The sequence below is a fragment of the Haliotis cracherodii genome, unplaced genomic scaffold, assembly GCF_022045235.1.
Source record: "Haliotis cracherodii isolate W230 unplaced genomic scaffold, xgHalCrac1.p SCAF_1, whole genome shotgun sequence".
Lineage (NCBI taxonomy): Eukaryota > Metazoa > Mollusca > Gastropoda > Lepetellida > Haliotidae > Haliotis > Haliotis cracherodii.
The window spans coordinates 30,388,627-30,404,947 of NW_027266264.1; the positions used below are offsets into that span (position 1 = coordinate 30,388,627).

The 16,321-nt window shown below is 38.8% G+C and overlaps 1 protein-coding gene across 1 annotated transcript; it reads left to right on the forward strand.

The window, feature by feature from the left end:
• The first annotated feature begins 2,101 nt into the window (after positions 1-2,101).
• On the forward strand, positions 2,102-15,956 carry LOC139475731 (zinc metalloproteinase nas-36-like). Its single transcript, XM_071258923.1, has 16 exons — positions 2,102-2,876; positions 3,202-3,312; positions 3,935-4,184; positions 4,957-5,077; positions 5,318-5,384; positions 5,808-6,011; positions 6,514-6,637; positions 6,961-7,095; positions 9,220-9,332; positions 9,733-9,857; positions 10,520-10,638; positions 11,283-11,409; positions 12,677-12,753; positions 13,277-13,376; positions 14,242-14,367; positions 15,607-15,956. Exons 1-16 carry the CDS (start codon positions 2,157-2,159, stop codon positions 15,674-15,676), a joined length of 2,589 nt encoding a protein of 862 aa, XP_071115024.1. The 5' UTR covers positions 2,102-2,156; the 3' UTR covers positions 15,677-15,956.
• Positions 15,957-16,321: the final 365 nt, after the last annotated feature.

Below are 16,321 nucleotides of genomic sequence, written 5' to 3' on the forward strand. Positions count from 1 at the left end.
TCCTTTATTTACGAACAGAATTAATGTAATAAATTCTATTTGTGGCTGTAGTATATGAATAAACGATGTTAGTTTCGCAATACTTCCTTGTTGCTTATCACAAGTCATGTGAACACGTATTCAAAGTGCTAAAAGCTGATTTCCACACTCGCAACTCTGAAAAAAATATGTCTTCAACATGTATTAATGCAAAGTATAAAAGAGGTTAAAATATATTATATTTCCGCTTGCGTTTTCGACAATAAGTTCCAGTTAAAAAACATGATTACTTTATTGCATTTTCTGCTTTTTATCTTCTATGAGCAATTAAAAAGAACGAAGCGTGTAGACCTATTCATTTTCTATAAATATACTTATTCACTAAACTGTCGATGTAATGATACGATAACTAAAATCTGTATGCGACTTTATTAACTGTAAATTATATTATTTAAACTCGGATTGTTTACAAACATGAATGCAAGATATTGTCCTTGTCTACATTATCAAGTCACGATAGTTGATTTCTATAACGATCGGGAGAATGCCGAATTATTGTATTTTTTACCCAGAGCAATGCGTAAATTCTTATTCAAGGTTGATTTGAGACATTCAAGAGATATAACATTGCAAATTTGAATATGAATACTTTCTACACTGCAGGCTATAGTGATATTCGACACGATAATCAAAGTACCTGCAAACTTATAATGTGTATAAACTTATATAATTGTACATCAAATCTGTTAGATAGTGAAATAACATTTTCTCTAATTTAATTACATACAAAAAAACATTGAAAGTAACACATTCGTTGATATGTATTCAAATATATTTTTATAACATAGTTTAGGATATAGATGGATGAAAAACATGGACAACCCAGTTAACATATGTTTATGTTTTTTTTTATTACAAATATATGTGAACACGTTCTTAATGATGAATTACCCGCTTATACATGTTCATCTTGTGAAAACTGATTTAAAACAGAGTGTTCATAGAGACATCGTTACACAATCACAATGTCACCTCCGTTAAATGTCCTATTGAATATGACTGTACGAAGTGAAAACACATTTTCAATCCGAATTGTTTAAGTATATTATGTCATTATCATCACTTGTATTTTCAGTACCCAGTGACATGCACGTTAACAAAACTGACAACATGCACGTTTATCAAAATTAATTATCAAATATCTTGCTCCTTAACACACTTATTTCTTATTGTGTAACTATTACTTATAATACGACTGCATAGGAATCCCTTTAAACCTGCAGAGAAATTAAAGTGTGCAGAAAGACATATTGTCAGCTTAACGAAGGTACGCAATGGGCAATGTATATCTAAGACACGCCATTTTGTCGAGAAACCACATTTTTATCACGGATGGGACAAAGCCTGACGATGATTGACACTACATTGACATTAGATAAATCATGAAACAAGAAATCAATGTTTCTCTTGTGATTTCAAGGCATGTTATGTGGAAACTGTTTCTGGTATAACGTTAAATATGAAAAGCTATTCTGCAATAATATTAAGTTACTAAGGGAATATAAAAAGACCGGATATTTCAGTAATATATTGCAACTTAATTAAACTGAAACTTGCCACATAAATATGATGTTATATACACATTCTGGCTTTAAAGGTGTATTCAAGTCAATAGCACACAGTGAACCTACCATTCACAATCATCAATAATATAGCAATATTTGCATTGAGAACATCCCGCTGGGTCAACCGATATGTGTGGTGATGGTTCACCTCGTACGTTAGTGGGATGTATACACAGCTAACACAATGGGACTCGCTTCAGAAGCCAGGCAAACAAGCGTAAAGAAACCCCGCGAGACAGAGAGCTTATTGAGTTTTCACAAACACCCACTGGTAATGTCAAGAACGCATATAATTGGAGATCATTGTAAGGAAACAACCAATCAGACAACAGCAAATACCCGGATAGTCCGTTTGATGAATTTGATTGGCTAAGACGTCTTACGATGCAGTCGTGACGAAGATAACTAAAGAGAATGGAAATAGACTTAGTAACAACTTCCCTTTTCAAGGGTATAAAACTTAAGAGATTCCTATGCCACACAACACTTGCTGGGAGTGGACCGCTGACTTCCTGGCGTTATTACAAACTTAGGTTGGCAGTGGATGCAAGCATGGAAGGAAGTAAACTGTCTTGGATTCTTGTTGGATCCTTGATTTTGGTTGCTGTCTCCCTAGCCAATTCTGAGAGCGTTCCTATAGGTAACGACGGGAGACAGAACAACGATTTTGGAAAATCTGTAAATACTAGTATCGGAGAAGAGATTGCTCAAGTTCCACAAAATGATGAAAATGCTGATGAAGACGCACCTTCTGATGGTTCCAACAATGCTGCAGACACAGTAGACGATCCAGAGGAGACGGAAGATGTAAATGATGTCGAAGAAACAGATCCAGAGGAGACGGAAGATGTAAATGATGTCGAAGAAACAGATCCAGAGGAGACGGACGATGTTAATGATGTCGAAGAAACAGATTCAGAGGAGACGGAAGATGTTAATGATGTCGAAGAAACAGATTCAGAGGAGACGGAAGATGTTAATGATGTCGAAGAAACAGATTCAGAGGAGACGGAAGATGTTAATGATGACGAAGAAACAGAGACAAACGACGTTCCTGATGACGAAACTCAAGAAGAAACTGACGAAGAGGCCACCGATGTGAGGAAGAGACGAGCAGCAGTTGATGTACTTAGTGTCAGCTCGCAGGCAAAGTCAATCGTTGGAAAGTCATTCAACTTTAACAATCTGACAAAATTGACAAAGAACGTTCGGCTAACTTTTGCTGGAAAACCTGTAAATTTGGCAGCTTTCAAGATCAACAGCGTTGACATGGTAAGTGTATGGGTGAACGATTTATGATAGATAATTCTAATAAATTCGATCACAAATTATACCAAAGTCTCTCATACAGATATTCGAACAAAACATATCCGCAAACACCCAAGCAACTCTACAATCCTTTGGTTCGTCTAGATTTTTTTCAGTAAAATGAGGAGATTCACCGGTCTCCAAACGGGTCATAAAAAGGACACGATTGAGTCTTAAAATTTCATACATGGTCATGACTAAATATATCCTATAAAGCTGAATGTTTTTCCCAAGTCTAGCACAGACATGTTTACATGTTTGTAATCACTTCGTTTAATGTTTTCCTCAGCAAAAGCTTGACAGGTTTCTGAGGGATGAAAGTCTGGCCGACAGACTGTACGTCGTGTCTAAACTTGCTGGAATAGAACAGAAACTAGCTGGAAGAGAAAAGAAGAGACTGGTAAGTAATACATTTTAAATCGGTGGAACCTCGTTAATCTAGACGATACTGTTAATAATCTGGGTTGGTTGGTTTGTTTATTCAGCAATATTCCATCTACATGACGGGAGGTCTGTAAATAATCGAGTCTTAACCAGACAATCCAGTGATTGACATCATGAGCATCGATCCACGCAATTGGGATCGATGACATGCATCAACCAAGTCAGCGAGCCTGACCATCTGATCCCGTTAGTCGCCTCTAACCACAAGCGTAGTCGCCTTTTACAGCACGCTTGGGTTGCTGAAGACCTATTCTACCCCGGATCTTCATGGGTCGGGCTTAGGAAGCTGGGTCCCGGTTAACGTGAGTGAGTGAGTGAGTATGGTTTTACGCCACCTTTAGCAATATTCCAGCAATATCACGGCGGGGCACACCAGAAATGGGCTTCACACATTGTACCCATGTCGGGAATCGAACCCGGGTCTTCGGCCTTAACCACTAGGCTACCCTAGGCTATGCTTTACCGACTAATTGATTATTATGACGTTATTTTTTTATAACACTAGAATACTTTGATGTTTATCTTAGAATTTATCCACTTGAAAGAGAAAGTCATGTGGCAATAAACTTCAATTTTAGACAACGCTTGCGATTGAAGATCTTGATGACCTTGATGATGACATTGTCATGGACCCCGAGGATGTTGATGAACTTGACAAGGAAATCGAAGAGGATTCATCACTACTTGATCTCAATGGACCGACGCTAACCAGTAACACCTTGTCTGGTGCAACAATCAAAAATAGAGTTAAACGGAAGGTCAAGGCCAAGTCATCATCAAAATGGCCCACCACTGTGCGATACAAAATAACATCGGATTTTAACTCATGTAAGTAAAAGAGTATGGTTAACGTACTAAAACAGCCTTTCCAAGTTTAACCATGAAGCAACCAGTGAAGCAAAAGCGACAAAAACCATTTCCATAATCAATAGAAATCTCTACCGAGTCAGTTCTACGATTCCGACTACATGGTAAGCATGTGTTTATGAATCACTATCAAATAATGATGATACCAGGTGTTCGCGAAAAGATGAGCGTATCCTGCCCCAACGGTGTCAACCGTCACAAACACACACATGCAAAGGCAAGTCAATTATTCACACGAAGAAACACGGGAACATATGACACACGTCGATACAGGGAACCGCACCGGACATGATCACTGATGCAATACATTTCGAAATGTTGCCCACACGTTCGTTACGAAACCTTCTGAAAGCTCCAACCCTCACCATCAAATACCGAGCACTGAAATCTCCAGAGAAAGACCATGCTTGATTGTACCTCAAAATACACTAGCTGGAATGCAGACACCAAAGGCTGGAGCTGCTGGAATATTGTTCGACTTAAAGACAAATATTAACGTATTAACCACATGCTTAATGAGGCTATTTTCATTAATTAGGCAAGACAATGCATAACGACAGAGAGCAGTGAGCACAACGCCAAAATGTAAGGCGGGCACCTTCTTGTCTACGGTGCTGTTATTGTTATAATGCTTTTATTATTAAATTTCTTTCCTTGCGTCACATAATATTTCGTTGAAATAGCCATTCAAATCAAATTTATATTAATTTAAACATAATGAACCCATTTACAGATGCGACTAGTAAGCAGGCAATAGTTGATGCTATACAACATTGGGAAGAAGAAACGTGTCTGGACTTTGTCAAAGTTGGCTTCTACATTGGACCTCATCTGAAATTCAAGAGAATGTCAGGGTACGTGAAAGAAGAATTATAGATATTTTATATATAGGTGCTAGCAGATTCGTGGGTATTTCATATGTACGTGCAGAGAAAATTCGTTCGTATATTGTATGAAGGTGCAATCAGATTCAACGGTTTTTTGTATATTGAATACATAAGGATAACAACCCACACTAAAATAGTTGATTGTTGGATATCGTTACTAGTAGACACATTTAATACGATCTTCTTCCCGTTATATCGCATGTTCAGGTGTTGGTCCAAAGTTGGCAAGAAACTTCTCGGTCAAACCATCTCAATCGGAAACGGTTGTGGGACGGTGAGTGTTAACATTTCAAGATTGATACGTGACAATCGCAGATCGATAACAAATATGAAGACAAACATGATACATTTATGACAACCTCTTTGAGTATCCCTTTTGTAAAGAAAATTACAAAAAAACCAACAAAAAAACTTGCAATTATATGAATAAATCTGCTAAAACAGATCGTGAAATCGTTTATTTTCATAACTGTTATAAAACCTCACATAATCGTCACATATTCATAAATTGAAAATAATCGATCAGATATTTCATAATCGATCAATCATCGACTTAATCGTTTAACTTACAAAAACACTAGAAGATACTTTGTCGATAAAAGTTGGCACGCCTCAGAAGCTTCAAATCAAAGAGCTAGAACCCCTCATGTTAATGTCTTAATAGAAGATTTACCACTGCCTACGTATATTGTTCCAGAAAGGGATAGTAGCACACGAGATAGGCCATGCTTTAGGTTTTTGGCATGAGCAGTCCCGCCCAGACCGAAACACGTACGTCAACATCCACTCTGCTAACATCAAGTCCGGCAAGAGCCACAACTTTATACGGAGGAGCTGGAAAGAAGCTCTTGCCCTCGGCGTCCCATACGACTATTCATCTGTCATGCATTATCGCACAAACGTGAGTGGCCACTAATATTTCCTAGTCATAGATAACATATTGAGACAAGAAAGAAAATAAATTATCTTGACAAGTCGCCAGTGCGTGACTTATATGCGTCACATAATACTGGCTTTCCATTATAAAAATGATGTACGCTAGTGTATTAAAGGACCCATTATTTCAGAGGGGAGTGGGGGATGGATGTCGGGGTTGCGGTGGGGATTTTCTTGATCACTGCTTCAAAGCGCAAAGGTTTTTACTCTGGAAGCTGAACATGTTTTTCCACAATGTCCGTTATGAACCTCTTCTTTTTAGCCTGAGGCCAATTTCTTTTTGTTCAATAAAAAGTCAGCCTCCACTCTGAATAACAAATGGTCCTTAGGCCAAATGTTAACAAATGATGGTACATAAACCTGCTTACTCGCCCAGTATATAGTAATTCCCCACGATGATTGCGTTCATTTTTATGATGAATCGACATAACGCTATTGGTTTTATAGTAACTTCATCACTTTAACAGAGTTTCTCCAAAAACGGACAAAAAACAATCACCGCCAAAGAATCGGACATGGATAGGACATTAGGATCTAGATATGGTCTCTCCTTCTTTGACGTCAAACTTGCCAATTACAGATACTGCAACCGTAAGTAGAATGTTTTTTCCTAAAGATAATTATTTAAATCCAAGAATAGAACTAGAACATGACATCAGTTTCTAATGTCTTTCTCTTCTCATGGGACTTGTTTTGAAGGCAAAATTTAATTCTCACATATTCCAGATCTCTTCTGAATATGATCTGATTACAGTAGTACACTGACTGAACACGAGATACAAAGCAATTAAATTTTTATAGCGAGCATATATATTTCTATGCAATATTCATGCATTCGGTTTTGAAGCTCAATGATACGTCTTTCCAGATCATATATCAGACGCACTTTCATTTTAATTTTTTGTTTAATTTAGAAAAATGCAGTGGTGGTCTGACATGGTCTTCATGCAGAAATGACGGGTACAGAAATCCTAAGAACTGTAATAAATGCAAGTGCCCGGATGGATGGTCTGGAACACTCTGTACTGCTGTGAAGCCTTCTGTCAACGGTGAGTATAGGCTGTTCTCATGCTTTTCCCAGCGTCATAAACGACGAATCACTAAAGTACTCACGGAAATGAAAAAACCCTGTTTTCTCAATTTAAAAATCGACACAAAGTGTTACGTAGCTGTAAATACGAAATAACAAAAGAACTCGAAAAGTACTAGTCTGGAGTTGCTAGTTTGATCTCAGTGAACAATACAAAATGTACTTTACAGGAGGTAATTTGTCGGCACTTTCAATATTCAAAAATAAAACTAAGTCCAAATTGGCATAGCAGAAACAGACTATAGGCATTATGCACCTGTTCTCACCTGTCGTCAAGGTGTCATAGGTCACCTTCATCTACTTACACCTGGTTATGCCCTGTTTCACAATAGTCTGTTTTATTCACATTTTTACACACTTTTACGTGTAAAAAGGCATAAAAACATTTGATACGCTGTATTTGTGCCACGGTCCAATTAGTACTAATTTAGTTGTTTGAATATTTACATATTTTGTATATTAACTGCATTTATTTAAGATCTGAGGTCGAAAAAAAACGGGTTTTTTTTCATTTCCGTGAGTACTTTAGGGTTTCAAACGGAACATATACCTGCATGCGCTATTAAAAGTGCAAGATTGAAGGTGATGGAAAGAGCTACCCAAAACACGCCTGAACGCAACCGGTGGTTCTGCCCATTCACGTGCAAGTCAATGTGGGTATACACCCGTGAAGATTCCGGGGTAGAATAGGTCTTCAGCAACCCATGCTTGCCGTAAAAGACGACTATGCTTGTCGTAAAAGGCGACTAACGGGATCGGGTGGTCAGGCTCGCTGACTTGGTTGATGCATGTCATCGTATCCCAATTGTGTGGATCGATGCTCATGATGTCAATCACTGGATTGTCTTGTTCAGACTCGATTATTTACAGACCTCCGTCATATAGCTGGAATATTGCTGAATGCGGTGAGCAAACAAACAAAACCTTACTTTCTTATAGTCATATACATCACTTGAAATGCGTCCCGCAATTAACAGATCACAAGGGTTTCCGGAACAGCACTAAATCTCGAGATACACCGATATAGTACAATGTATATTATCACTATTATTTAAAACATTTTAAACAGGCAAATTGATTCAACCCAATTCAACCTCAGCATTTATCGTTTCAAAATGTATCTGCTTTATGCGTCATTTATTTGTTCCTCGTCGCCATTTACGATAACAAAAGTGAGTGCCCGGTAAGTGGTGGCCACGTCGTAGAACGCGACGCAGTTCGACGTGCAGAGTTGCGTCCCTTAGTCAATGTTATGAGTGAGTGACTGAGTGAGTATGGCTTTACGCCGCTTTTAGCAATATTCCAGCAATATCACGGCGGGGGACACCAGAAATGGGCTTCACACATTGTACCCATGTCGGGAATAGAACCTGGGTCTTCGGCGGGACGAGCGAACGCTTTAACCACTAGGCTACCCGACCGCCCCGATAACAATAGCACGGAGGGAGTTCTTAGATCATGTTCCACAACATGAAAATGTATACGTAGATTTACAAAAACGAAAAAAATAAAATTAACTTTACAAAAAAAGAAAATATGCCATATATCCTACTTAGCTTTACAACAACTAAAATATTGACCCATGTCTTCTGCCTCGTAGGACACACATGGGTCAACATTTGGTTTTGTAAAGCTACGTGGTTCCACGACCCGAAGCCTACTTTTGATTATTTCAAACTGTGGTATTGTGTGTGTAATTATAATTGTTACCAAATGCTAGATTGATATACCTGATGAAAAGTGAGTTTATATACAAACAAAGAGGATTTTGAGGGATTTGAATTCAAGTGCTAGGACTGCTCATTGGCCAAAATCTCCCTTTAATGCCCCAACACCAATGAAACCGCTCGTGGCTATCTGTTTTTTAGTTGGGTTTCCGGCCACGAAACAAGCAGCGTGAGAATTCTGATACTGTGAACTATAAAAGCTTCACCGCACCTGCAGACAAATCTCCATGTGATGAGACGTTCAGTTACGCTTGGTTTTCTAATACTGTTTAAAGCGGCGTTAAACTCATTACTCGTATGTACATGTATGTGTAATATAAAGCGTTTATATCAACTAGGATACGTATTCTTTACAGCAAACTGTGGGTCCAAGTACCTGACTGCTACAACAAGCTGGAAGACTCTCTCATCACCCAACTACGCTACTTCCGGGTACCCTGCTAACTCCGAATGTACATGGCGAATCAAGGTAATTAGCAACGAGCTACATATAGGGATATATGTAGGGATGACTTATGTTCATCACAAGTAGCCACCAGTATAATGTAAGCAAGCAACCTTAATAGTATTTAAACTGGAGAATAGTATTTTACAAAATATGTAATCTGTCATACAGACCCTGAAACAAATATACCCATTACAGCCCATGCAAGTCTATAATGTTTGGGAAGTCTAGATTACTGCAGTTTCAAGCGAAGAAAGTCTCTGTGCTCCCTTTTATTATTTTTTTGTAACTATAATTTAACAACTGTTTTTTTCTGTAAAATATGTTCGTTTCAGGGATTAGATGTTAGTCTACAAACATTGTTAGACATCCATTTCTGCGATAACTGAATGTAAATATGGATTGTATGCCTTACATTGTTTAGGCGTATGGGAGTAACAAGAGAGTGGTGATGCAGTTCACGGACACATTCTCCTTTCCTTGCTCCACCTCCACCTGCAGGAACTACATTGAAGTGAGACATCAGGATCTTGCACGAACAGGTCCAAGGTCAGTCAGTGTTTATGAGCTGGTTGTTTGCTATATGCAACAGTCAACAATACTCCTACAGCCCCTATATAACTGAGTCTGTGCCAGACATACCAGTGGTTGATGTTATGAGCAACTTTGGGGCACAGTGACATGCATTAAACCAAATTACCGAGCCTGAACTTCCGATCAAATTTAACCGATATTGTCTGGCTAGCGACCTTTTCTTACCCGGGTGACGGTGGGGAATAGGTGGATATACGATCTCAGTTAAAGGCACATATATAAGATCTCTGTTCAAAACACAAATATATGACTCAGTTAAAGCCACATATAGAACTCAGTTAAAGGCACAGATATACGATCTCAGTTGAAGGCACAGATAAAAAATCTCAGTTAAAGTCACAAAGTGTGCCAAGGAGACCTACGTGGCCACATAATACTTGTTTGTATTTTCGTCAAAAGGAACCTTTGATTATTATAATAAGCGATTTCAATTGTTTCACAGATATGTGTCTGTATCTTTTCACTTTCGGTGTAAGATTTTTGTTTTAACTGGATTTATTGTTAAAGACGAAGAATATTAATGGTTTCTGCAGGACTAGAAACATTATTATCAAATATTGTTAATCTGTCTGTCCCAATCTACTGATAAATTGATATATTTTCATATTCTGTTTTAGGTATTGTTGTAACTCTAAACCAACCAAATATTTCCGTTCTCATGGTAACGAGATGCTGTTGTTGATGAGAATAAATTCAGGTAGCGGATTGAAAGGATTCAAATTGAGGTACAAGATAGGTAAGTTCATCTTGATGACGTCTCCGTACATTTATAGCGCGGCCATTGTCCTAAAACACTGTTATTAACTATGTCAACTGCTCAACTACGTATTGAATACTGCAAGGGACATTCTCGAGTCCTTGATTTTTGGAAACAAGTTGAAAATGAAAAAAGCGAGAATCCAAGATCACGAGAACGCGACAGTTGGTCAAATCTCGGGATCATGTATTCTCGCACTGGTTGACTATTTAGCTAGTTTCCAAAAGCCAAGAACGCGATAATGTTCCTTAAAATATTCCATAACCAAAAAGCGATAAGAACCTGGAAGAAACGCAGGCCTTTGTAAGATATAATGCAAACCTCCTGAATAATGATAAAAGACTAACACTGTCTATATTTAGATCTCCGATGTCCATTATAAGCGTATACAACAAACTGTCTACGTTGAATTTCATCTGTTAAATCCCTAAGAAATGTATTTTGATGTCAATGCTATGTTTCAGAAGAACTAGAAAACGCAACATTGTAAAACCCACATTTGTTAATATCATAAGGCGAAATGGGCGATCAAGTAAGAATATTGTCTTAAACTTCTCACATGTACATGCATGTTCCAAAGCCATGGTAGAATTGACCTGAAACCTCATGACATTGCGTTCCAGAGTCTTGTGGTGGGTGTAGTACTCCGACCAGTACCTTCGGCTCTGCTTGTCTGGACACACAACCGTATCAGTGCAAAGGCGTGTATTACGTCAGATGTGGGTTTCTCTGGCTCAAGAAATGCCCCAGGTTAGTATAAAGCATACTTCAGTGAAACTCTATTACTCCGGGAAATCTGGGTTCCCGGGGTTTCTGGGTTAACGAGATTTCACCTTATATAAAGGACAGTATGCCTTGTCTTTTTAAACACTGGGTGATATCCGGTTGTACTTGTATTTGACTTTCGATCCCGGTTTTGCCTTCCAACGTGGACTATCTGATTATGCACACATCATCGTTGATAAGTGCAGACATCCGTGTTGATAATGTAGACATCGATGTTGATAATGTAGACATCATCGTTGATAAGTGCAGACATCCGTGTTGATAATGTAGACATCATCGTTGATAGGTGCAGACATCGATGTTGATAATGTAGACATCATCGTTGATAAGTACAGACATCGATGTTGATAATGTAGACATCATCGTTGATAAGTACAGACATCGATGTTGATAATGAAGACATCATTGTTGATAAGTGCAGACATCGATGTTGATAATGTAGACATCACCGTTGATAAGTGCAGACATCGATGTTGATAATGTAGACATCATCGTTGATAATGTAGACATCGATGTTGATAATGTAGACATCGATGTTGATAATGTAGACATCAATGTTGTTAATGCAGACATCATCGCTGATTAGTACAGACATCGATGTTGATAATGTAGACATCATCGTTGATAAGTGCAGACATCATAGTTGATAATGCAGACATCGACCTTGATAATGTAGACATCATAGTTGATAATGCAGACATCGATGTTGATAATGTAGACATCATCGTTGATAAGTGCAGACATCGATGTTGATAATGCATACATCGATGTTGATAATGTAGACATCGATGTTGATAATGTAGACATCGATGCTGATAAGTGCAGACATCGACGTTGATAAGTGTTTAATGATGTTATAGTAAATACTGAAGACGCAGTCATGTATGACGTCATGGCTTCACTCGGGTACTTCTACACTGGGTCCTCTCAGCAAAAGACAAAGTCTGTTTTCTAAAATTGTCTGTTATATAACTATGTGTTATAGAAAATAGCTTATGTAATTCGTATGTTTCTTTCACTGAATTTTCGGAACTCAACAGAATTCATCTATATATTCCACATTTTAGCTCGGCAAATACAAAACCTATGTCATTTCATTTCACACAATCAGTGGCCTGTTATATTCCTCATTAAATGTATCTTCAAGTGTATTCGTGTTTTAATATCACATAATAACCTACGGCAGCTGGGGTATGTATCTGCAACTGTAGGATTCTTCCCTTTTCTACAGATATCGTTCAAATACATGTTACAAACAAGCGAAGACGTGCTGTACTGGATTCAAACTTGTCGGAAGCTATTGCTACAGTGAGTATCGTACAGGCATGTCATATAACTATGTATAAATGAACACCACCACAACTTGCCTGATGACTATAACAAAGTATTGGTGATACAACTAGAGTGTAAACTGTCGAGCAAAAGAAAGTATACACCAATCGTTGAGGAAATGGTTAATCGATGTGATGCATTTTATATGGTTATCATATAGTTTGCTGCCTTTTAGACCTTTGATAACGTTTAGATAACCTTTGTAATTGTTTGGGTCAAATCCAAATTTCAAGTGTATACTATATTTTGCCCGGAGCTGAGATACATTCTGAGACACGTGAGGCATATAAATGTGTATTATGAAAAACAATTAGATTTTGACAATGCGCAAAAATGTGTAATCACACTGATTTGATGAGAATGCTATCAAAGAATGGTTCGTAATTTGTCGCTACAAATTTTGACTTTCTTTCATTCAGTAGAAATATCAAATTAATAGAACTATATGTACACGCATACGTTTGATCGTATGAATATACAACGCCGCTTTAATTTGCAGAGGAGTGGGCAGCGTGGTCATCTTGGTCTGGCTGTTCCAAGACATGTGGTGGTTGTGGAACAAGGACTAGAACCAGGACCTGCCTAAAACCTCCATGCAAGTACGTAATGCCCCCCTGGGGTGTGCCCAGTTAGATTTGTGTGTGCGTTTTTTTGTTTGTTATTTAACGCAGCACTCAGCAACATTCCAGCTATATGACGGCGGTCTGTAAATAATCGAGTCTGAACCAGACAATCCCAGGATTGACATCATGAGCATCGATCCACGCAATTGGGATACGATGACATGCATTAACTAAATCAGCGAGCCTGACCGCCCGATCCCGTTAGTCGCCTGTTACTACAAGCATAGTCGCCTTTTATGGCAAGCATGGGTTGCTGAAGACCTATTCTACTCCGGATCTTCATGGGTCTGTCTCGTTAGAATTCGTCACTGGTAACCTATACTCGCCGCCAGCGGCGACTTAATGGGTCGGTCGTCACTTAATGGCGCGGTGACGTGGCTGAATGTGTGTCCCGCTTCCCCGACGGCGTGGGTCATTGCTCATAGTATCAATCACTGATTTGTCTTGTCTAGATTCGACTACTTACAGGGCGCCGTTATATAGCTGGAATGTTGCTGAGTGCGGCGTTAAACAACAAATCAAGATCGCCATTTGACATCAAAACAGATATTTTAGGCCATCACAAAATCTCATTGTTCATATCAGAAACCGTTTCTTCAAAATGACCAGGAGGCCAAGCTTTTGTTTCCTCTTTCCTAACTGGGAAGAACAAACTATCCAGGGAAGATAACCCTTCGCTATCATTTTGAACAAACAGATTGATCCTCCCGAACAGGCCAAATCCAACTCAATCATACACCGACTCTCTTTAAACATATTCAAATAATCAGTGAGCCGATGTATCGACATCGCATATTGAACTGTTGAGATGTTAAGCCGCTTCTTTTTTCTACACTTCTAGTGGACCGAGCAAGCTAAGTCAGGTATGCAACAAACAGGCGTGCTCCAGCCCGATTACTGTGTCCAAAGCGTGTACACAGAGGTACAGATGCGGAGGCTGGTGGTTCAGGAAGAAGTATTGTATTAGGTAAGTTGCAATATATAACTACACAGAATGATAACGGAGCTAATCAACATACCGTATTCGACGTAATAAGCGCCCAGGGCGCTCTCAAATTTAGAAATAGGGGGCTCTTATTAGAATATTATTTTGGTGAAAAAAGAGAGTTGAAAGATAAATTTTGTGGTTTATGCTGACAGCCTGAAATGTTTATATACGCTAGATATATTTTTCTGGAATTTAATTGCCCATAATTAAGGGTGCATATAACACACGAGTGCGTATTATACGCGAATAAATAAGTCTTTTGTACATTGAACAATCGGAAGGGGTGCTAATTGGGATTGTTCACTAGCCAATATATTTGCAAATATCGCCGTGGGCGCTTATTAGAGCGGGGCGCTTATTACGTCGTATACGGTACGTACTTTGTTTTTGGTCAATATGTATTTTCGTGCACCGTCATGATCAGCCTTGGGAAAAGCGTTTACCAACATCACCGTACACGCGTTTTACTACTTCACTGTACAGGTCGTCTGTCTCAGTCCCTGAACAATATCATTTTCCCTTTCGCCTAACCTTTGCTGTAATGCTATAGCCATCAATAGGGCATGTCTAGATTTTCCCCAAGTTCTGAATCTACCATCTAACTGGAACTCCTGTTCATTTTATATGTAATTGCTTGTTGAATTATATATATTTCAGAGATAAGTGTTAGTCCACTGTACAGGCGACCAATATAACGAATATAATCCGAAATAACGAATTCAGATACAACGAAAAATGTCAAGTAACGAATCCTATAACCCCAAACTTACAGTTACCTTGAATAACGACATTCGGACAATATCTGTTGATGCAGGATATATCCTGAATTGGTTGAATTTCGATGAAAACATTAGATTGTTTCTAGGTATAGAGGGGGGCACGGGTGGCCCACTCGTCTAAGGCGCAGCGATTCGCTATGCAGAGTTGCGTCCCTTGGGCATGTCAGGATCCTGTGATTGTGGGTTCGAATCTCGGTTCGCCCCAATTATGTTTCTAGGTTTGTCAGCATCTGACCCGTGCTGGTGGGTTTCATCGAAGTGGTATACATCATTTCGGGCTTTCCTCCCACATTAAGCTGACACGCCGTGATATAACTGGAATAATGTTAAAAGCGGCGTTAAACCCAACTTACTCACTCACTCACTCTAGGTATAGAGATGCATATTGTCAGCTGCGCTCGAGACTTGAAACGTTTACATCCACATTATCATTCCCTAGGTACGTGACGTGTTACACATCCAGTAGATGCTGCAGCGGTCTCAGAGAAGTCAATGGCCAGTGTGTGTAGAACGGACCGCGGAAGATGTATTCTGCAAATCCATGTATTTTGTTATGTTTTTGATATTTTTGTACTTTGTTTATGCAGTTTTGTATAATTTATTATTTTGAAAATGATTCGTTGTATGTGTTCGAGAGTCTATTTGTTATTGAATGTTAGGAAAAACAGGGTCATGATGTATTGAGATTATGTTTTATCGTAGTTCCTTTTAATATCATTGTCCTGACACGTGTATGTATTTGTGTTATTTGAGAATAAATATATTTGTATTTTTGCAAATTTGTAATTCCATTTAATTTGTTTAATGTCACAGTTTGCACTGTTGTTGTTACACACGCGTACTACATTAGCCTTAATTGACCGCCTCCGTGGTCTAGTGGTAGAGCGTCCGCCCGGAGAGCGGAAGGTCCGGGGTTCGATCCCCGGTCGCGTCATACCAAAAGACGTTAAAAGATGGTACTTGTTGTTACCCTGTCTGGCGCTCGGCATTAAGGGGCTAAAACAAGGACTGGTCAGTATATCAGTCGGAGTCAGTATACTGTGTCTGAGTGGGGTATTCATGTTAAACTTCGGCATGGTATCTCAGTGAGCTAGCATTATAAATCGGCATCAGTCCCGATTAGTACAAGCAGCCACACAAACACACACACGTAC